Here is a 22,803-nt window from a genome sequence, read left to right as displayed (position 1 = left end):
AATAGGTTAAATGAGAGATTGAGGCAAATAAGTTATAAAAACTGATCACTGAATGTCTTTGGACTGAAGTACGAAGAGAGAGAAAATCTGGGTTTAATTGAGCAGAAATAAACTAGTGCAAATAAAATGTCGGTATATTATCGCTTTTTACACGAAAAATCAGATTCATACCGTGCTATCGAGCTGAATGTAACTTCAGTCAGAACTTCAGATTTGAAGATACTTGTGGCTGAACATGCAGGTTTGGGTAAGGAATACATGAAACTTTTTGATTTAAAGGTATTTGACAATGACGAAAAAGAAGCCTTTCCTGACGATAAGTTATTACCTATCTACTCCAGAGTAGTAATACAGCGTATACCTTGGAGAGAGCTTAAAGAGATACATCATGACGCTCAGAGAAGTATTGTAGAAGGTGAGGAGACAGAAATTGTTGAAACAAAACTGACCTTACCCTCGGAATATATCTGTAAATTATGTGGATTTCCGCTAATTAATCCAGTACTTATAAAATGTGCTGGGAGCTGTGGAGCTTCTGCATGCAGAGATTGTGTAAAGAATTATTTAGAGAAAAACAAGGCTCTGGCAGTTAAGCCTTGCCCTTCCTGTGGACAAAGATTCAGAGGTAGTGTACCTAATAAGAGTCTTGCTAATATGTTGGCAACGATAGACTGGGATAAGTTCAACTACCCTGTTAGAAATCCAGAAACTGATGTTTCTAAGGATTCAGATAATTTGTTAAAACACCAGGACTCAAGTATTTCGGGAGAAGCATTAACACATGATTCTGTTTCCATAGCAAAGACGGATCCTGAATTGGACGAAATTAAGGTAATTACAGAATGTAGTACGTTTGCACAAGACTTAAATCCCAGCTCCAGCTTTATTCAAGTGGGAGAAAGTACGAAAAAAGACCCCTGCATACAAGAAATTAATATTAATGAAAGCTCCGAGCCCAAACCCACGATACCACAAACTACTACTGCTGACCCAGCTTCTAGAAATGAAGAAAATAAGGCTTCATCAAATATTCAAAGTACAACAGATGAGAGTTTGAGCGCAATTTCTTCTGTTACAGCCACGAATTTAACAGCTGAATTGAAACCTCTATCTCCGCCTATCATTACTAATTTGAGTGAGCAGAGCATTGAAACTTCAATTCCTGTGCTTCCAAAGGCAAAAGCTGCTCAGCCTTCTTATTCTAGTTTGCCTAATCCCATGTTGCCCCCTCACCACGCTCCTCCCCTTATAGCTACTCACCAGTTGCCACCACACCCCGGTATGCATGCCCCACCTCCTTTTATGGACCCTTGGAATATGCAAGGGCATCCCTATCCAGCATACGCTCCAGACGGCGCGCCGCACCATTTCCACCCTGGATATCCCGGAGCTCCTTTCCCACAGACAGGCCCTGCACATCCATATGGATATATAATTCAGCCCCCAAGCATTATTAACCCTGGAATGTACGGTGCTAACACTCACTTTCAACCATTTGTAGAGACGATTTTGCCAATTTGTGGTCCTTATTTAACAGAAGAACAGCAAATTCAGCTCGCAATGTCGTTCCCATTGTTATCAGAAGAGAACTTTGAGTTGATTAAGCAGGCTCAACAAAGTGTTAAAGACATTTGGGGATTGCTTCCAAAATCTATTCGCTCTTCTCTTCTGCAAGAAACACAAGATTTTGGAATTCCAAACGAAAAAAAGAAACTATTTAAAAAGAGAAAGGACTATAATTATAATACTCAAAATAACATAATTAATAATAATGGAGTAAATCCAATAAATAATCACCACCATAATAATAATAATAATAGCAGTAGTAACTCTGCTCACTCTTATAGTAAGTATCCAAGCCTTAAAAAGAGGTCTGTATAACTCTTAGTAATAAGTCTTTAATGGCTATTTTAATTGAAAACCTGTCTCTAATTGCCCTTTCTTTGAACTTAATTAAACTATAATGGGATCAAATTCCTTCCCAAACAGCTTCTGTTGCCTACTGCTACTTTATTCTGAAAAGGAAGCGGCCCAACAAATTCTTGTTTGTTCCAATCAACATTTGCCAGAGATCTTGAAGACTTGAAAATATAACTATCTTCTCTTAAAATACCAGCCTCCTCCATAACCTCGACGTTCGAGTTCATTGCTAAATTGCTCATGCTTTTACTATTCTTACAAAACCCAGGTTGCCTATATCTTTTAAACTCCATCTCAGATTCCTTAGGGACTTCCCTCTCCATGCACTTTCTAGGTTCCGCATACTCCTCCATTAGTGAATAACCTCCTCCTGGGCCCATCCAAACAGTCTTGTACTTTAATCTATCACTTTTTTTCACCGAAGAGTTTGATTCCAATCTAGATAAATCTTTGATGCACACCGAGTCCAAAGATGAACCTGAAATGTCACAATACTCATCACTATTCAACTCAATACTCGCATTTGGTAAACTTGGAAACTCTCTACTTTCTCTCTTGGTAACAGCAATCTCGATTTCTAAATCTTTATTTGTTCTTGGAATACACAACACACTATTCAAACCTAAACTTGCATTCTTGTAATACCTTTTCATATTATTAAAGTTTGTTCTTCTAAAGCCTAAAACTTAGTGAATTGCTAAGGGAGTTATCAAAACCTATTTTCTTATATTATTAATAAGTTCAAAATAAACTTTAATAATTTTTCTAGTACTAAAGGTTAATAGAAGTTCTTAATTGAAAAACTGCTCTGTCCTGAACCTTTACTTTTCCAATTTTGGTGGAAAAAGATCGAAAGAGGTCAATCTTGACCTTCAGAATATTAATAAAATAATTTAATATAGATGTTGCAGCCTGAAGTATATTCAATTATTTTATTACACTTTTCTTTCGCATCCATGATTGCATGCATAAATATTCCTTTCTCTAAAATAAAACAAACGATCTATATATTTCTTTAGATATTTAAAGCACAATGATCTTAATCAAAAATCTACTAATTCCTTAAAACTTTACTTGTTAAAGTTGAGCATAAATGAATTTTTTAATTGTTTTAACTATCCCCTTTTTTTATCTATTTTTGACAAATAAAAAGAAACACGTATGGCGCCAAAGAGCTCTGCTATAGTAAATTTAATTATTTAATTCGAAAAAAAAAAGCCAATTAAGTAATCTAAGAATTCGAAGATAAGCTAAAGGTATTTTAATAGAAGGAATCACTTTTAGGTGCCTGATTTAGAATTTGTTCTTTGGTAAATCGTTGAATTGCTTTCTCTTTAGAGAATGTCTATGCTAATTAACAGTAGCTTTAATGGGGTGGTAAGTTCGTCGGGTATTACAGTTGGAATACTTAAAAGGAGCTTTCCATTGGTATTTTCAAGGTATATGAGCTCAAAATGTGAAGGTAAAAAGTCTTCAAATAGGAGAATTACTGGTGATATCATAGGAATCGATTTGGGAACTACAAATTCTTGCACTGCCATTTTAGAAGGTGCTCAGCCCAAGGTGTTAGAAAATTCGGAGGGAATGAGAACGACTCCTTCTGTGGTAGCCTTTTCAGAGGATGGACAAAGATTGGTTGGTGAGGTTGCAAAAAGACAAGCAATCACAAACCCAGAAAACACTGTCTACGCAACAAAGAGGCTAATTGGGAGAAGATACGAAGAAGAAGCAATAAAGAAGGAGCAGGGAATTTTGCCATACAAGATTGTCAGGGCTGATAATGGGGATGCTTGGGTTGAGGCTAGAGGTGAGAGATATAGTCCAAGTCAAATTGGGGCCTTTATTTTGGAGAAGATGAAGGAGACTGCTGAGACTTATCTCGGGAGAAGTGTAAAGCACGCTGTAATTACTGTGCCAGCCTATTTTAATGATTCTCAACGTCAAGCAACTAAGGACGCGGGCTCTATAGCAGGTTTAAATGTGACAAGAATCATTAACGAACCAACAGCAGCAGCTTTGGCATACGGAATGGAGAAAGCCGATGGTAAAACAATTGCAGTTTATGATTTGGGAGGAGGCACTTTTGATATTTCTATTTTAGAGATCCTTGGGGGAGTATTTGAGGTAAAAGCAACAAATGGAAATACTTCCCTAGGAGGTGAAGATTTTGACCAGAGAATATTAAATTATCTAATACAAGAATTCAAGAAAACCCAAGGAATAGATCTAAGCCGCGATAAGCTTGCATTGCAGAGGCTAAGGGAAGCCTCAGAAACTGCAAAGAAGGAATTGAGTAGTAAGGTTCAAGTTGAAATTAATCTTCCTTTCATTACTGCTGATGCCAAAGGTCCTAAGCATCTACAAATCAAGCTTAGTAGAGCCAAGTATGAAGAGCTTGTGGACGATTTACTGAAGAAGACTATTTCTCCTAGTGAGAAATGTATTCGTGACTCTGGGATCCCCAAGGAAAAGATTAATGACGTTATTTTGGTCGGAGGAATGACTAGAATGCCTAAAGTTTCAGAAACTGTTAAAAAGATTTTTGGAAGAGAACCATCAAAAGGAGTTAACCCTGATGAGGCCGTTGCAATGGGAGCTGCAATACAGGCTGGTGTTTTGAAAGGAGAAATCAAGGATCTTTTGTTACTTGATGTTACTCCTTTATCTTTAGGTATCGAAACTTTGGGTGGAGTTTTTACTCGACTAATTAATAGAAACACCACGATCCCCACTAAGAAGAGCCAAGTATTCTCCACTGCAGCGGATAACCAAACTCAGGTTGGAATTAAGGTTTTCCAGGGAGAAAGAGAATTTGCTGCTGATAATAAGTTACTTGGACAATTTGAAATGATGGGAATTCCTCCAGCCCCTAGGGGAGTTCCTCAAATTGAAGTAACTTTTGATATTGATGCGAATGGAATTATGAATGTTGGTGCTATTGATAAGTCAACTGGAAAGAAACATGAGATCACTATTCAATCTTCTGGAGGCCTTAGCAGCGCTGATATCGAAAAAATGATCAGAGAAGCTGAAGAATATAGAGCAAATGATCAAGCCAAGAAGGAACTTATTGATCTTAAGAATAATGCAGAAGCATTTATCTATTCTGTCCAAAATCAGATTTCTTCTCTGGCTAGCCAAATCACTGCCCATGAAAAAGATAGCTTGGAGTCCAAAATTTCTAAACTACAATCTATTTTGCATGACTCTTCTCAGTCTGCAGACTACGAGTCCACTGTTCAGAATATCAAAGTACAACTGGAAGAGCTTAAACAGGCTTCTTGGGCGATCACTCAGAAAGCATATAAGCCAGGTACCTCAGAAAATCAATCTAGTGAGAACGATACTCATCACGAGGATAATATTTCGGAGCCTGAGGATTCAGATTCTTAATCATTTGTTTTCTGATATTTTATAACTCTAGATTTTTTTTTCTCCCCTAGTGTTAACTCTAATAGCTATTCTATTTTCTTTCTAAAAGTACTAAATAGTCATTTTAAGTTTTTCTATCATTTTAGTCCATCTACTTTAGGAATTTAGTTATTCTCCTGTCTGCCTAAATTCCCTAATTACTTAAATTTTTCTTGAAAGTGAATATTATTCGAAACTGCATGCATGCAAAAATCCGAGCATCCAGTTGCACCAAGATTTGAATTTTGTATAATGTAAGGTCTAAAGATGTAAAAATGATATTATTTGCAACATTTGATTCCTCTTGAAGAGAAATCAATTGAATTGATTTTTGAGAATTGAAGATTAATATTATTTGGATCTTAAAGTAAATAGATTCGTATACCCTCACCAATACCACTTTTTTAGCCTTAGAGAGTATAAGTACTGTGGATAGATCAACTAATAAGTTAATCTAGTTTTCAAAAACTATAGATTATTCTAACTTAAAAGAATAACATTAATGAATTAATTCAAATCGTAAATTGAACAAAGATAATATAGCTTAAGAAAAAGGCTGAATGCAGCTAAATAGGTATCGAAACTAACCAATTATATTTTACCTAATTCTAATTTAAGTTTAAAAATCAAGATAAAGATGTTCTGTTGGATAAAGATCTTGTTTCTGACTTTTTTAAGTCTATCGGAATTTATTTGTAGTCAAATAGAAGAAGCTGACACTCCAAATGGATTAACTGGAAATGCAGGAATACTTCCAAGTATGAATGAATCTTCAATCATTGAAGAGCTACTGTTTCCAGAAAGACAAGAACATTCTAAAACAAGACCTTCGCTAAGATCTTTACAGGAAAGATTCAACAATTCGGAAAGGACAGTAATCTCTGATAAAAAAACTGAAAAAGGATGTGTTTTGTACGTGTATACCCAAGATTCTCCGAGCCCCACGGAAATTGTAGACGGAGCCTCCTCATGTCCCGAGGAAGGAAATAGAGGCTATATGCTGCAAAGTGGAGCTGAGGATGAGGCAGCGGTTGGGCCATCAAACTCCATTGTGGAGATTTCTCCAATAGTTCAAGAATACTTTTGTATTAAAAGATCAAATTGTATAGTCGCTATATCTGGAGTGGGTCTAACTCAGGAGGACTCAATTTATCTACAAAGAAATGAAGATTACTCTTCAGAGAAGACTCTCAAGCAAAAGAGCCTATTACTTGGTGACATTCTAAGGAAGTGTCCCCCAAGTAAAATTGGCTTGGGACCATTTAGAGGAATAAGATCATACGAGACTTCGGAACTTGTTATTGGTGACAATATGCAAAAGTCTGCTACCAGGCAGGCGACAGTAATTTTCAGCATTAATGGAATTAAGGATGATGCTGAAAGCTTTACAATCTGCTATTCTCCTGCAAGAAGTAGAGCATTTAAGGAGACTATGAGTCCAAGACTGCATATCTATTCAGCTGGAATATTAACCAACAAAGAAAGTACCTCATTCAGCTGTGATTTTGAGCTCCAAGGTTACCTTGGCTGTGGTTTTAGCTCTCTTTTGGACTACCAAACAAAAACAAGATTTGAGCTTGGGGTTGGTGAAGAAACGGTAGTGGGATCAAGACCAGAGAGCGACACAACTACAGGAGTCAAGGGAGAAGGCCATTATATTTTCTTTAGAGCACCAGGTTATATGCCAGGAGCCTCAGCAGTTCTGATAGGAAATCCAAGAGTATATAGTTTTGGTAGTCACTGTCTGACTTTAAGATACTTTATGGCAGGAGCTGATGTAAATGTATTAAGAATATATATGGCATCAGGCCTTTTGAACTCCGTTCAGCTTGATGGAAAAGGAAACCGTATGGAAAACAAAATCCCAAAACCTACATTGCATTATGGACGTCCAAACTGGCTTGTAGTGGGACAGCAGGGTCCCTCATGGCAATTCGGAGGGTTTGAGTTCTATTCTGATGGAATAACTCCCTTGAGAATGATTATTGAAGGAGTTGGAGGTCGTTCTGAGGACAGTTTGATTGCCTTGGACGACATTATTGTTAAGTCAGGGCACTGCTCAAACGAGGTAATGAGGTCCAGCGAAAGAGAAGATCAAAGATGTGTGTGGGGAGAAGTAAGGCTTGTAAGCAGTAACTTCACAACTGAAAAATCTTGGGAAGTAGAGGGAGCTCTGGGATGCAGTGGAAGAACTTACTCCTTCAGTAACATTAATGTGAATTCTGACCTGGTTTCAAGCACTGACTGGATTCCATGTTGTCTACCAGGATATGGGAACTACACTGTAAGCTTACATGATTCCTACGGAGACGGATGGAATAGTGGAAGCTATTTGGAATTTAGGTTTTTTGATGAAGTAATTAAGGTTGGAGAAGGATTCAAGCAAGGATCTACTCACAAGACTGAGTTGAGCATTGGTTCAATACAGATAGAAAAGGTTGAAGCAGATGAGAAGACAATTAGGGCTAAAATAAGGTCTAATAGAGAAGGAGTTGACGTTTGGTGTGGAATTTCCAGGGCTGGAGCTGTTACCCCATCAGTATCAGTTCTTAAGAAATATGGACAAAGAACCCCAAAATCTTTAAATATTAAGGAAAGTCACACATTTGTCATTTCGTCATTTTCAAAGGGAGAGATCAGACCAAATACAGAGTATGATCTCTTTTGCTTTTCAGAAGAAGTCAGCAAAATCATAAAGAATAAGGAAAAAACTGATTCTTTATCTAGTATGGATGATCTTTCTGTTGAATATTCAAGAATAAGAGTAACTACAGATTCAAAGAGTCCAGAACTTGAAATAAAACAGTTTAAAACTTTAGAGGAAAGTGTCGAACTTACTTTAAAGATGGACGAGTCTGGAACGATTTGGTGTATGGCAGACAAGAATAACAACTTTTCAAGAATTAGAGAAGATTTAAATAACAAAGACCATATTGATGAGCAGAGGCTCGTCAAGCTTATTAAGAGCAGTGGAGTTGAGAAAAATATCTCCAGCAAGGAGATTAGTGGCGATATCAAACTAGTAATCAGGAATTTAATTCCATCCACAGAGTACGATATAGTATGTTTAGCAGAGGATTTGGCATTACCAAGATCAAATAGAATAAGCTTTTCAAAAGTATTGGCAAATTTGACAAAGAGAGTTACAACTAAAGATAGAGTTCCAAAAATTGAGATCTCGAGGATTGTGCCCGAGCTTGGAAGATTTAATATAGTTGTCAAGAGTGATACTCCTGGAAAGATAACTTGTGTGGCAACTTTACCAGAAGGTATGTATCCAAGCCCAAGTGAAATAGAAAAGTACGGTCAAAGGACTGAGGTGAGCGACCCCAAAGAAGAAAAGCAGCTAATTTTGAATGGTATTGAAGGCAACCAAAAGTATATTATTTACTGTATGGCTCAGAGCAGAACAGGATTGACTATGACAATCTCAGATATATGGGCAACAGCAAAGGACATTTCTTCTTTTGGAAAGTTTTGTGATATCCCTTCATATCCTTCAGAAGTAGAAAACGGAATGGAAACTCCATTTGATCCTTTGACATATTTAGAGGAGATGAAAGTTAGGAGTTATTTTGACTCAATAAAAGAGTCTGTTGGTTCAAAAGGTCCTTACAGAATCACATTATTTGTAAATAAGACTGAGGCCTATGAGTATTTGGAATCTTTAGATCTTCATAAAAGGACTCCAGAGCTTTATCCAAAGCCAAGCCCTCCAAAAAGATTCGCAAGAGTTAGGTTTGGATCCTGTAATGAAACTGAAAATATGGCTGATCCTCTTGGATTGAATGGCCTTTACCACCAGTGGAAAGTTGGGCCCATTATTCTAACCAAAAAGGAGACCGAGAATATTGGTTTGTGGAATATAGCAGATTCAAACAGTACGACTAGAGGAAATGAAGAGGGTGAGGAGCTGATAAAAATGAAACACTATCCAATTTCCGACCCAAGACCAGTAGAGTGCGATGGTTGGAATCCTACTGGACCTTTTGGGAGGAGACTAGAACAGATTATAATTAACGAAGGAGGAGATACAAGGTTCTCAGTCCCTATGCTAAAACTCGGAGAGATTTTGGAACAGAATACTCTGGATAAAATAGTATTCGAGACTTGTGGAAATCATCTTCCCAGAGATCAAGTTGCTGGGAAGGAATATGTCAAGTTAGGTCCAATCATCTATCAACCCCACAATGTAACTTCAGAGGGTGGTATAGAAGGTGAACAAAAAGAAGATGTGGACGAAGAAGATGACGATGAAGATATGGAGCCAAAGCTATGGATAGGCATAAAAACAAAAGAAGGTAATCAGTGTCCAATCTTTTTTGAATTGAAGGCACCCTATACAACATTAGAAAGCATTAGAAATGGACATGCTAAGATAGAGTTTGACAGAATGCATCAGATGTTGGTAAACAGGATTTGGTACGATGGAACATCTTTCAAAAGTCTTCAGGACTTGGTTAGTACTTACAATGAGGCCAAGACGAGTCTTGAAGAAAGCCAGAGCTCAGGTACCCCGTTTAATAATCTTCCTTTGAAACTTGTAACTCCAAATATTCTACAAGAGAGAAGAATCCAAAGAGAAAAACAGATGAATGAGCTTAGGTTAAGAAAGCTTCAGTTCCTTGAAATGTTCAGTAGAGGAGGATTGGAGACAAGGGCTAAGCCAGAACATTGTGAGCCTGGAGGTAGAAGATTCCAAGTTTTCAAATCCCCTAATAGAGAAGCATACACAGTTAACTGGATTGGATGGGAGCTAACTCTCACAAATGATCGTGACAGCGGACTTAAGGCATGGAATTTAACATTTTTGGGAAGAAGAGTAGCCTTTGAAGTTGCAATGGTGGATGCAATGGCTCACTATACTGTATTTGAAAGACAGTGGTTCTTCCTGGACAGTTGGTACGGAGGTTTGGGTACAGCAGCCAGAAAAGTTCATCCTGGTCTTGAATGTGCAAACACTGCTCAAACCATTTTCTGGGATAATAGTGCCTGTATCTTTGAGCTAGATACTGGAAGGCCAATTAGATCACATTGGAAATCTGGAGGTATTAAAGATGCTGCAGCTCTTACTAGTCTTGTTATCAGGCAAATCATTACAGTATCTAACTACGATTATATTGTAGACCTTATCCTACATAACCAGGGATCATTCGAAATGGGGGTCAGTTTTACAGGTGAGCTATATGCAGGTCTGGAGGTTCCATACTTTTCTGCTAAACAAAAGAAATATGGGACTCAGATTACTCCTTCTGGACAAATGGCAGCTTTACATTCACACTTTGCTGTTTGGAAGGTTGACTTTGATCTCGGACCGGATTATACGGATAACTCTGTAGCGTGGGTCAAAGTAAGGAGAGACCCAGAGAAAGAAGGACACCATATGTTGGAGAGAATCATGGCCGAAAGAGAAACAAACGCTTATTCCATGTTGAATGAGACTCATCACCATCCCAAAGCATACTTCGTTGTTGATGAAAAGTTACAAACTTATGGTAATGTTGGTGGTTTTATGATCAAATCAATTAAATCTATTGCGGACTTGATGCCTGAGCATGAACTTTACTCAGGCCCAGCATCTTGGTCAAAGTATGATTTGGCCTCTTCTGTGTTTAAGTACTCAGAGCTTGATGCAGATCTTCCTAGAGATAATAAATTCGCTACAAAGCCTGCTGTCAGGTTCGATTCTTTTATTATGGATGATGAAGTTATTCGTCATAGAGACGTTGTAACTTGGGTTACATCTGGGATTTGGCATATTCCAACGTTGGAAGACGTTCCTCAAACCACAGCTCTTGGAAATACTCTGGGATGGTACGCAAGACCATTTAATTGGTGGCCTATGGATCCAAGTATTACTCTCCACAATGCGGTTAAGGGTGATTTTGTTGAGCCAGGTACATGTGCATTACAGAGGAAAGGAAATCTGCTCCAACTTATAAAAGTAGTCGAATAAGGGACTGATTTAAATTGTTCCAAGGCATAGAAATACAACGTTATCTACGCTAATAATGAATACAATAAACTACCGAATTCTGGGAAATCCAGGTAAAAAAAATGGTCATTCATATTAATTTAGTAAAAGTAAGTTTAAAAATGAATTAGAAATTCATTGAAATTAAAATTACATTTGCTGCACTATTTAGATTTAAGTTAGAATATATAAGTCTAGTTACTTTTATTATTAGGTATATTTGTTTATATATATATATATTTATATATATATATATATATATATATCCGCTTCATCTCCCTCCTTTTAATACTAAGATTTCGACTTTAAATTTTGTCTATCTAATTCCTAATATATTAAATTTCTCATAGCAAAATGTATTGATATGAGAGGGGAGCTTAATAGTTAGTGGGGAGCCTGCTGATGCATTTTTAATTAAAAAAAATTTCGATACCCAACGCCGGTACAGGATATTAAGAGGGCCGAATAGTTTGAAAAAAAAAACTAAATATAAAAATTGTCTTGTTTGTTTGTTAGTTCGAGTTTTTAAAAATAAACTACTTTTTGATTTATGTTTACATTGTTTCTATTCTCACATTCTTTATTGAAATGAGAAGAAACAATCCCAATTTTAAGATTCCAGACCCCGATAGAAAGGAGCTTAGATCCTCCAAGGATTCCGTTGTAATTTACGAAGATGAGGATGAGAGGAAGAACGATAAGGACAACGAAAACGAAAGGGGGGAAAATATTGAGAAGGGAGACAAGAGCAAACCAGAGCTTCTCGGAGGTGCTAGAACGAAAATAAAGAAATATGGCAAGGATGCAAAGAGTGGTAATATAAAGGAAACTGAAGAACCTGTACGACAGAACCTCCCGAGTGATGAAAGTGCCTATCTCTTAAGGGAGGAATGGCATGAAAAAGAGGCAGATATTCAAGGAAAAACAGATGATGAACTTTTTCAAAACTTAAAGAAAGAGGCAATGAATTCATTTCTAGAAGTAAAACAAGACCTTTTGGAGCAGTATTTAGAATTCAGGAATCAGGTTTTTAAAGGTCAAAAATCATTCAGAACTGTATCTCAAATTGCGACGGCAAATCTGTTTCTAATGGGCACCTTGAACTGTATATTCGGAATGATTTCAATAAGCCTACTTGCAGTACTTATTTCAATGTATATTATGTCCATCTCGTCTGTGATTCTAATGCTTGAGGTATCTAAAAAGAAACGAATCAAGCGCATAGAAGTATTTGTCCGTACTTGGTTTAAATTCCTAGAATTGTCGGCTGGAAGAGGATTTGTACAAATTCTACTCTGCACAATTTCTCTGTATTTAACTCACTCTACATACTTCTCACTCATGTCACTATTTGTTGGGTTTACGGGAGTACTCAACATAACATTTGGGATATTAGCAGCGTCAAAGCTAAGAAAGATTCTAAATATCCTCAAATATTATGGTAGCAGGGATCTAGAAGACCTGGGCATTCATATTAAAGATGAAATTTGCCATTCCGAGCTGGAAAACATTGAAATCAGCAAAGATCAAGACCCTGAATACAAACTTAGAAAAATCCATCGATTTTTTAATGCTCTGGATGAAGATGGGAATGGCCAAATCGATCAGGAAGAGCTATATAACGGACTACAGTCATTGAATTTCCCTTTTAGTATTACAAAAAGTGAGATTGAAGTCATATTTGACCATTTTGACAAGGATTCTGACAATATGATTTCTATTCAAGACTTTGAACATTGGTTTATTTCTAATAAGTGCCCCTATTTTATATTGTAACTATATATGTTTAAAGCCAGCTATATATATATATATATATATATATATATAGAATAAAAAGAGAAATATTTTCCTGCTTCTCTTTAATATTACTGCTTTTAAGTGTTAGGAGTGCCACCGGTGATATAAAATAATCATTTCTATTTAAATGTTTAATTTCACATATATCCTAAATCTCCTTTTAGCATTATCTTTTTATCCCAAAGTCTAATTGCTAAAATTTTTAGAGTTTTTACAGGATCCAGTTTTGAGTCATCTTCACTTAGTCCTTTATTTAGGATCCCCTCCAATGGCTCCTCATTTACCTGAACTTCAAAGGCTCTTATCCCACATTCATTTACGCTAATGTTTGATAATTCTGAAAAGCCCTCCCCTAGCAAGCCAATTGCAACGTTCGTGATTACAGGATTAAACTTTCCAGAAATTAAAGTAATATGAGAATGCCCATTCTCTCCAAAAGGTAATAAGGATGTTAGTAATAAACTTGTTTTACTATCACAGCTTTCAAATTGGTCACAGTTGGAATACGAATCGTATTCTTTGTCATCTTCATCTATCGAATGAGGAGGTATTTCCTTTTGAATTAGAATGTCATAATGTTTATCATTTGATAAAATTTCAAATAGTTTTGATAAGGGAGAAACTGTCAAGAATGCCAGCTTCCAACTGTGAATATAAATCAAATAAGAAACTTGGAAATCATAGCTTCTACTAATAAAGGGCAAAGAAAGTAAAATCACCAAATTGGAAATAGTTTGGCCATCGAGCAAAGATCCAATTTTTGACTTATCACCAGTGTCTGGACCAGCTTTACGTCCAAAGAAACAACAAGTAACATGTATTTTACTCTCCTGAATATCTCCTAACTCTGTTAAATCGTGGTCTTCACTCTCTTTAGATCTGAGCTTTCCATTTATAACCTTAGTTAGTGACTTTTTATGTTCATTCCAAATCCGTGTAATTGCTTCCATACTGGATTTGTGGTTTTCAAAAGTAATTGCTGTAAGGCTATATTTGCTCCGAATTTGGGACAAGTAATCGCCCAACTCTCCTCTTGGATGAATATTCAAATCAAATGATTTAATTATCAAATTATTTCCCAAGTCGTAATATAGATTTCTTAAGTTAATATCTGAGCCCTTTAAGGGGATGCTATAACACATAGAATAAATAGATGAATAAAACGAGTTAATAGATGCAGTGTCTATAAAATTTGGAAGTTCTCCGATCGATTTTGAAAGCTTCTCAAGGTTATTCATAAATCTTTTGATTGGATTTTTATCATTTTTGGGATCCTGTATATCCGCATTATTATTTAATATATGCGATAGATCTGAATTTAATGAATTATAAGTTTTCTTATAATTTTTGCGTAATTCAGATAAGAATGTGGAATAATCATTTTTAACTTCAATTACTCCTTTGAAACCCAGTGATTTAAAGGTACTCTTTGATAACATTGAATTAATTACTTTTCCATCTTTTTTTAAGACTTTGACATTTTGAGAGTATAAAATCAGGAAGTGAAGCAAAACACTTACACTTTTCCTAGAGAGTCCTTTAAGAGTGCTGTGGTTTTCTCTTTTAATTACTTTTAAAATAGACATTATTACTTCTTCACTTCTAAATAGAAACCTCCATTTTTTTGGCTTCCTTTTAAATTTTCCAAAATTCGCAGTAATAAATAAGACAAGTGTTCTATACAATGTGACTTCAGTTAGTTTAAATTTACTACTAAAATCCTCGCTAATCTGAACAAATGCTTCTGGAGTGTGATTCATATCCACGAGAATTAAAAGTCTCAAGTTTCTGGAACAATCGTATACACTCTTCAAATGTTTAAGCCATTCTGGAGAGTTCTCATTTTTTGCTGAATTTTTTTCGTAATCACCTTTGACTATTCCTGAGCAGAGTTTTATGAAAGACTCTATAATAAAGTTCATACAAGACTTTGACTTTTTGGACAAATTTCGAAACTCTGTTTCAGATAGATCTTCGGAAGAATTAGCAGGTGCGCTATATTCAATGTATGTTTCCGGTATTTTATCAAATATCAATGCATTATAGTTCCACTTAAACCCATTCAATAGACTTTGCGTGCATCCATCCTTGGATATATACAAAACCAAGTCAAAATTTTTATTATTGGAAGATTTAGTATTTGATGGAACAACTAGCGAGTAAATTGGCTCATCATTCATATCAAATTCAGTCACATGTTTTCCTGAAGTTAACGCTGAAACATAATATGATTTTCTTTGAGCTGACAATAGCTTTTGAATGAATGATTTGAGCACGAATGATTTGCCTGATCCAGGAATCCCACAAGGTAGAACAAAAGTAGATTCTAAGTTGAAGTAACATTTTGTTAAGTTGTCAGTAACTTCATTAGTTTTCTTTAGGTCTAAATCCAATTCGCAGTGATAAAATGTATTAACTACATAATTAAAATCATTAGAACCGAAAATTGCATACAACAAATGCTCAAAGTCTCTCATGTTAGTTGCATAGTCAAACGGAAAGATCCCTATATTATTATAATTGGCCCAGGGAAGCATTGTTGGGAGAACTTCCAACTTTCTTACAAGCTGGTGATTTTGACTTAGCTGGTGGTATTCTTTAGTTCCAATTTCATCGATAATATTCTTGGTAATTATACTGTCTAGTTTCTTAATAATTCCTTCAAATTGTTGAATTGAACTTGACTTAAATTTAGACAACTTGATGCTATTTTCAGTTTTAGTGAAAATAGCTTCTTTTGTGCTATTTGACGATGAGTTCAACTTATCAAACATAAATATTTTATAGCAGCTATAAAGCTGGTTTCTCTCTTGTGGTACACTGTCATCAAATACATGTCTCAAGTTAACTATAATATGATATTTCGCCTTTGGAAAAGAAGACAAATAACTTTCACTAAAATCTTTTTGTTCTAAAGTTAAATAAGAATCATCCTTGTTAAGGACCCAAGTATCATGGCTCAGAGAGAAGTCAGAAGAAAGCATATCTTTGATTTCTTTCCAAGACCAGTTAAAAGGAGGAACTATAAACTCAATTATAGATCCAGAAGGAATATTTCCAAGATTTCTAGGTGAAATATCAACGGAACCACATAAACATCCATTGTAATGAGGGCAAATACTCCGAGGGATGCCAGTTATTTTTCTGGAGCTCGACATTTGAGACTCCATGTCGGAAATAAAGCTAGAAAATGAATCAAAAAAGTACCTGGTAAGCTGTACATTATCCGTTTTATTAGCCTCCAAGTTCAAATATATCATTTTAGTTAGTAAATAAATTGAAGAATATAAGATCAATTGCTTGAAAAAGACGAAGTCACTCTCAATCTGTTTAACAATCTCAGTTTCAAAGAGACTATAAACATCAGAAATCTGCTTTCGAATTATCTTGAAGTTTCTGTTGGTTACATTGAAGAAGTTTTCAGCTGTATTTTGAATTAAGATGAGCAAGTACTTATAAACTGAAAACCAAAAGTTGTCTACTGAATATTTCAACATAGAATTCTGCATGTTGTAAGGATTTGACCTGGCTTTTTTATATTCATCAAGCCCATCAATTACGAAATTCTTTATGATTAAGTCCTTTAAATTCTCCCTGACCAGTCTGAGACTAGAAAATCGTAGGGATTTGATCTTAAATGTACACAAAACAATATCTTTATCAGGTTTTTGGCCGCGTTCAATTAAATATAGCACTATACCTTCAGTATTGGTTCTTAGAGTAAGAACAATGCTCTGAATAACTGACAAGTAGTTATTGAGTTCATCTATGCTTTTGAAGTCAAAAATTTGGTCGTTAAATGAGAAAATTGGGCTGAAACTTATACAAGTATTTTCAAACTTTCTCTTTTCTAAAGATTCAGAAACATCGAATTGAGAAGGCAAATTAACGAATTGGGCGATGTATTTAAAAAAGAATGGATCTAAAAATTTCATTAGAGTGATAGGACTATAGCAACTGTATTGCTCGTCTTCTTTCGAAACTATCCCAAAAAAGTAGAGTTGAGGGTTGGTGACGTGTGAATAATTAACTATATGCTGTCTATTGGTATTACCAATTGTCTCGCAAAGCAGAGTATTATTTAAAAGTAGTCTCTTCAGATTATTAATCTCTGTCTCAAAATCTCCCACACAGCAAGTTTTGAACTGTTCCAGTGTACGAAACCAAGAGTAGGCACTGACTTTCACAGAATCGTATCTACCTTCAGTGTAGACAATACTTTCTATATCATTAACATCTCTGCAGAGTATGGTCACATTCTTAGAGCCAATAACCCATTGGTCAGTGATATCAAAGTAAGATATCTGGGAGTTTTCTCCGTCCAGCTTTTCCAACGCCACAAGTTTTAGTCCTTTTAAGCCTCTTTCTAAAATGGGAGTTATTTGTTCCATTCTTTTTTTATTATCAATGAATAAGTCCCCAAACTTTTCCATTCCTCGCTTGAGGATCCAAATGTTAATTTTATCAGGATCATATTCGAACCACTTTCTCGATTCGTTTTTTTGATTTTCTAATGGGAGTTTAATTCCCAAAGAAAGACCTCTTCTTAATAAACCTATTAAGCGTTTATTTGAATTAAATATTTTATCTTCAGATCCTCTAGGACCACTAACTCCTATATCCCAAACAAAATCTAAATAATTATCGGTAATAGCCAATACATCTTTCGAAACGAGATGAACAAATTTCTTGTTTGCAATTAGTTCCTTTAGCAGAGAATTTGGGGATAAAACTAGATCCATATTGCAAATATCTGGTGTGAATTTGCTTCTAAAGACTATTTTGTCTTCCAAGTGAGTAGAACATAAAGTGCCCAACTAAAATAAGTTTGTATCAATTGACAATTCTAAAATCTGACTTCTAATCTTTTCTAAAAAGATCGGGTTGAATCATAGTCGGCGGCAAAGAATTTAATTAACAATTGGCAAGATGGAAAAACAATTCAAGGGGTTTAAGATTAAAGATAAAAGTTTTCTTAGGAAAATTATATTCAAATAATATAGAAAGCATGTGTGTACACTAAGCAATGTTAGAAACAGGCTCCCAATGCTGTCTTAATTTTGGATGGAACGAAACTTTGATGCTTTCGTTTACTAAATCCATGTTTAGTGAGTTACCCAAATCGAACATAAAGTCCGTTTGAGTTAAAGATAAATCAGGCATAACTTGAGCAATAACTTCCACATAAGTGCTTGGTGGCGGACTTATAGTTTTGCACCTGACCGTACCACCATCTGGTGCCTCCAATATTGCTATTTCTCCTTCAACAGAAACCACTTTTCCAACAAATCTAACCTGCCTATTGATAAAGTTACGAAGCTCCTCCTTATTCACTCTCCTATTAGTTAAAATTCAGGGTATTTTCAAAATTGGTGGTAAGTAATTTAGAATCAAAACAAATAGCAAAACTTACCTTGCATTTTCAATAGAGCTCTGCATAGCGACTATTGTGAATCAAAGTGTTTATAGAACTTATTAACCTGGCGATTGATCTAGAGTAAAATATTTTAAAACTATAATATTAGTGATATTAACAATATATCACCAACCCTTATACCTCAAAATTATTTTCTGTTTTCTTTTTTCTTATATTTAGCTCGGTAAATACACTCAATAGAAAAAAAATTTTAGTTGTGGGGAGGCGCCACTTATGCTCAAGCATAGTTTATAAATAATGTATAGGCATTCGAAACTCAAAAGAAACCAAAAAACAACTACAAATTGGAAAATCTCACGATTTTTTGTGAATATAATCACTTTTAAAAGAATTTCCATTATGACAATCTACTTCTTCCCCCCTCGTTTCTAATAACTTAAAACGCTGAATTAATTTGGCGGGTCAAATTTAAAAGGAAAATGTCAAAGTGCTAAGAATTGATAAATTACTTTTAAAAAAATTTCTAGATTGGAAAGGTCCACCAGATATACATATGAATGCGAACACTGATGATTTTAATATATTGGAGGAGGAGGCTGATAACCAGGTTAAAAGTAAGAAGCTACAATCTAAGCACCCAAAAACAGGGTTTCCTGCAGTATATAATAGAAAAAAATTGCAAAAGAATCAAGGAAACTCAGAGACAGATGGAAGGAAGAAAAGTGTTGGAAATGAGGATTATGGGACAAAAACTCCTTTAGTTTTTAACTTTACTCAAAATGATATTTTAAAGCTGCGTTGGACAAACCCACTAGGCGAGGATGTTGATGACTGGGAGTCTACAGGTAAATCTGATATGAATCTCCACAGCCTTAGGTTTGACTTTGAAGGCTATCTTTGTGATAACTCTAACTCTGAAGAAAAGTGCAAGAGTGATGATTTATATTTCTACAAAGGACTGCATCATCACTCTGATCAGGGTGAATTTGAAGGATACACCATTCCTGAGCTTATGCACCTTTCCAGAAGCAGCAATATATCCCAAAGATGTATAGCGATTCGAACTTTAGGAAATATTTTTGTTAAAATAAGGGAGTACCACACTTTTAACCACGAATTTGGGAAGGCCTACCATAAATACTTGCTTGGATATTTATTTGGAATACATAGATGGTACAGGTATCTAACAGGTGACCTCTCCATCCACTATTTGCTAATGAATATGTTATTCCATGAATCTTATGCTTCAAGAACTGCAGAAAACTCGGTGATAGCCTTAAACAACTTACTCACTGGTGGACAATTCCCTATCAGATCAATCAAAAATAATATGCATGAAACCTGTAAATTCAAGCTTTTAAGCTACTTTTTGACCCCTTCAGAGTTTGTTTTTGAACTTTTGGATGAGAAGTTGGCATACTTTCCTTCTTACTTTAGGTATAGCATAATTAGTCAGAGATTAGAGTTCTTAACTCAGTTAATACAAAAACAATCTCATAACATTAGATATAACGATCTACAAGATGAAGAACACCTTATTAAATTTGACCTGCCTGATGGAAGAAGTCTAGAGCTACTAAGAGATACAATGCAGGAGATATTTAAGTATGTGCCAACTAAATACGATAAAAGTGAATTATCAATTCAGAAAAACTATTTATTCATTTTTCTATGCAAAATGGCTCAAAATAAAAATGGAAGCTTAGACTCTCGTATATCCAGCATCAGCATTATTAGGTTGTTTATTCAAAGAGAGTGCATTTACGATCACAGTATTTGCCTTGAAACCTTGGAAAACATGTTAAACGTTGTTGGAGACGAAGTTTTTGATTTTTCTTCTTCAGAGTTGGCGTCCCAAGATTACTCTAACTCCCCCATGGCCAAATTACTATTCAGTTTTATATATTTAATTAGTACTTATGCCCAGTCACTTTATAATAGTAAAAATGATATAGAAAGCAAATTTATCAAAGCTCAAAATGATTTTTTGAATACTTTCCTTGTTAAGTCAGTACTCCCAATTTTAAGAATAGCTATATTGGCTGTTCTTGATCCTGGAAAGCTCCACTCGAGTGGAATAAGTGAATTTATTCAATTAAGCTTTGTTGAAGGAGTTAAGTTAATTGGTATAATGACATTGAAAAATATTTTTTTAGAGGATTTGTCCATTTTTTGCAAGGATCTCATTCATTACCTTACATTTGTAGATCTGAGTGATTCAATTCAAACTTTCATTATCTATCACCTATATGGGCTAGGATGCAATCTATTGGTATTTTCTAAAGGCCATGGAATCGAATACGAGCATCTACAATTTGTTCAAGTCTTGAACCAACTCATAGGGAAAATCCATGAGAAATTTAGAACAATTAGAAGTGACTTTTCTCTTGGTAAGCATGAAAACCTTGGCTTTGTTCTTTTATCAGTAGCAATTATTAGATTCCAAGTTCTTTTAGCTGAAAGATCCGACTCTAGCTTTTCCAATGATAACTTCGACTCATACTTTGAACTCATCAACTTTTGTGAAAGTTATCTCGAAACCCACTCCAAAAAGGACTTCAACATTGATTTACTCACACTAGAAAGTGGCTTTTTACTTGAAATTGAAATGGGTAGCACAAATTCTCAAAGCATCTTATCAAATAATAAAACATATCAAGAGTTCTACTCTATCATCCTGATCTCAACTTTTTTGAAGGAAATATCTCGGATATACATATTAACTGGAAAAGGAGAAGAAGCCATTTTTTCAAATTTCAAAGAACTAAAACCATCATATAATTTACTATCAGAAATGTATCAGAAGTTTTCTATAGATTATATTCTTTCAAATTACACAAGAAAAGATAACTCAGATTTTTATTCCAAGTCGAATCAGCTTTTCAGCTACGAATTATGCTATTTTGAAGCTCTTAATATGAATGATGGTCAAGCAGTGGTTGCAAACAATAACGTTGTGAAGAAAAATTCCATATACTTACAGGTCTTAAACTCCAATATCTTCTATATATATCTTCTTTTATCCAAATGCACTGAACACGTTAAAGACAGAAACACTGTAATTCTTGGTTCCTCGGCTCCTAAATCTAGTAAAGTGGCAATTTATAAATATAATAAACTGATTTCTGAAATAGAAAACTCTAGTTATGATTCCAAAATTCTATACGAGAAGTTATTTATGCTTCTCTTCGGTAGTAAAAACCTTGAGGAGTATTCTATTGCCTTATTTTGGATTCTCAAATTGGAAAATCAGATCTCAGAACCATTTAATGATTTCTATAACAAGGTACTAGAAGAGTACTCGTCTTTTTTTGATAATAGTAATCTATTAATATTCAACCCATTTATTTACTCAGTCAATATTGTCTATTGTCAGATCAAAACCGAATTCCAGGAAATATCTTCCAGAGAAAATCCATTTCTTCTCTCCATAATGAAAAAAGTCATGAATAAGCAACTACTTTCTTTGACAAACTCCAAACTAATGAAAGACTTAATTGATTTCTTATCTAAGTATATATTCGAATGCTCAATTAATCAGGTTATTAATATTTCAAGAGCAAAAGATATAGAGATTGATAGCATTAATTGTAAGTTAATAGGGAGCACCATTTTAAATTATTTAAAGTTTTCGTTGGAGCTTCAGAATTATGTCCACATTCATATAGAAGAGTGCAATAAAACCAATGAAAACTTTCAGGATTTTTTATTAGAAATGGCTCATAGCTGGAGGCAAAACAAAGACATTGCTAATACAACAATGTACAATCTCAACAGCAAGACTGATAATGAATGCCTATTAAGGCTTATTGACTCACTCATTTCAGCTTTCTGTGACACAAACATTTACTTCCCAAGACAAGTCCTTGACTGCTTTTATTTCCTTTTCACTTTTTTAATATTTGAAACCATTTCAGATGGCGATTTTGTATTAAAGATTCTATCCAATATTAAGATAATGAAATTTCTACTTTATCATGACATGTCTGACGTTTCACATATACTGGGACAAGTTAAGTCATTAAATACAAAAGTGGCTAAAACTTCAAGTAATGAAAAGATAATTAGCCTGTTGTCAGAAATTATTGCCTTATATAAAGATTCAGTTTGCAAAAATACCCTTCTGGTGTTATTGGTGCTTTATCTTAGCTACTTTTCAGGTTCCAAGCTAGAACTTATCGAGGAAATAACAAGACTCTATAAAGAAACAAAAGTGGAGTGTTTAAAACATATATTAGATATTTTAAACAAAAATTAAATAAAGAGTTTCCATTTTAGTATAGAAACAGATAATTGATAATTAAAAATAGAAAGAAATATAATG

The 22,803-nt window shown here is 34.9% G+C and overlaps 8 protein-coding genes across 8 annotated transcripts; 5 read left to right on the top strand and 3 right to left on the bottom strand.

Annotated features, from left to right (window-relative positions):
• Positions 1-126: 126 nt before the first annotated feature.
• Positions 127-1,881, top strand: ELE39_001446 (zinc finger protein; the record flags this gene model as incomplete). The annotated part of the gene is made up of 1 exon (XM_067344485.1): positions 127-1,881. One exon carries the CDS (start codon positions 127-129, stop codon positions 1,879-1,881), a length of 1,755 nt encoding a protein of 584 aa, XP_067201423.1.
• Positions 1,882-1,958: 77 nt separating this feature from the next.
• On the bottom strand, positions 1,959-2,573 carry ELE39_001445 (uncharacterized protein; the record flags this gene model as incomplete). The annotated part of the gene is made up of 1 exon (XM_067344484.1): positions 1,959-2,573. One exon carries the CDS (start codon positions 2,571-2,573, stop codon positions 1,959-1,961), a length of 615 nt encoding a protein of 204 aa, XP_067201422.1.
• A 688-nt stretch (positions 2,574-3,261) lies between these two features.
• On the top strand, positions 3,262-5,313 carry ELE39_001444 (heat shock; the record flags this gene model as incomplete). Its single annotated transcript, XM_067344483.1, has 1 exon — positions 3,262-5,313. One exon carries the CDS (start codon positions 3,262-3,264, stop codon positions 5,311-5,313), a length of 2,052 nt encoding a protein of 683 aa, XP_067201421.1.
• Positions 5,314-5,968: 655 nt separating this feature from the next.
• On the top strand, positions 5,969-11,287 carry ELE39_001443 (MAM domain and a Cu amine oxidase domain; the record flags this gene model as incomplete). Its single annotated transcript, XM_067344482.1, has 1 exon — positions 5,969-11,287. The coding sequence occupies one exon, from the start codon at positions 5,969-5,971 to the stop codon at positions 11,285-11,287; it is 5,319 nt and encodes a 1,772-aa protein (XP_067201420.1).
• A 606-nt stretch (positions 11,288-11,893) lies between these two features.
• ELE39_001442 (uncharacterized protein) lies at positions 11,894-13,081 on the top strand (the record flags this gene model as incomplete). Its single annotated transcript, XM_067344481.1, has 1 exon — positions 11,894-13,081. The coding sequence occupies one exon, from the start codon at positions 11,894-11,896 to the stop codon at positions 13,079-13,081; it is 1,188 nt and encodes a 395-aa protein (XP_067201419.1).
• A 158-nt stretch (positions 13,082-13,239) lies between these two features.
• ELE39_001440 (uncharacterized protein) lies at positions 13,240-17,844 on the bottom strand (the record flags this gene model as incomplete). The annotated part of the gene is made up of 1 exon (XM_067344479.1): positions 13,240-17,844. The coding sequence occupies one exon, from the start codon at positions 17,842-17,844 to the stop codon at positions 13,240-13,242; it is 4,605 nt and encodes a 1,534-aa protein (XP_067201417.1).
• Positions 17,845-18,121: 277 nt separating this feature from the next.
• ELE39_001439 (replication A3) lies at positions 18,122-18,541 on the bottom strand (the record flags this gene model as incomplete). The annotated part of the gene is made up of 2 exons (XM_067344478.1): positions 18,122-18,440; positions 18,516-18,541. The coding sequence occupies 2 exons, from the start codon at positions 18,539-18,541 to the stop codon at positions 18,122-18,124; spliced, it is 345 nt and encodes a 114-aa protein (XP_067201416.1).
• Positions 18,542-19,032: 491 nt separating this feature from the next.
• Positions 19,033-22,737, top strand: ELE39_001438 (synthetic antigen; the record flags this gene model as incomplete). Its single annotated transcript, XM_067344477.1, has 1 exon — positions 19,033-22,737. One exon carries the CDS (start codon positions 19,033-19,035, stop codon positions 22,735-22,737), a length of 3,705 nt encoding a protein of 1,234 aa, XP_067201415.1.
• Between the last annotated feature and the right edge of the window lie 66 nt (positions 22,738-22,803).

Source organism: Cryptosporidium sp. chipmunk genotype I, assembly GCF_004936735.1.
Source record: "Cryptosporidium sp. chipmunk genotype I strain 37763 chromosome Unknown contig_18, whole genome shotgun sequence".
NCBI lineage: Eukaryota > Apicomplexa > Conoidasida > Eucoccidiorida > Cryptosporidiidae > Cryptosporidium > Cryptosporidium sp. chipmunk genotype I.
This window is presented reverse-complemented; position numbering and strand designations above follow the sequence as displayed.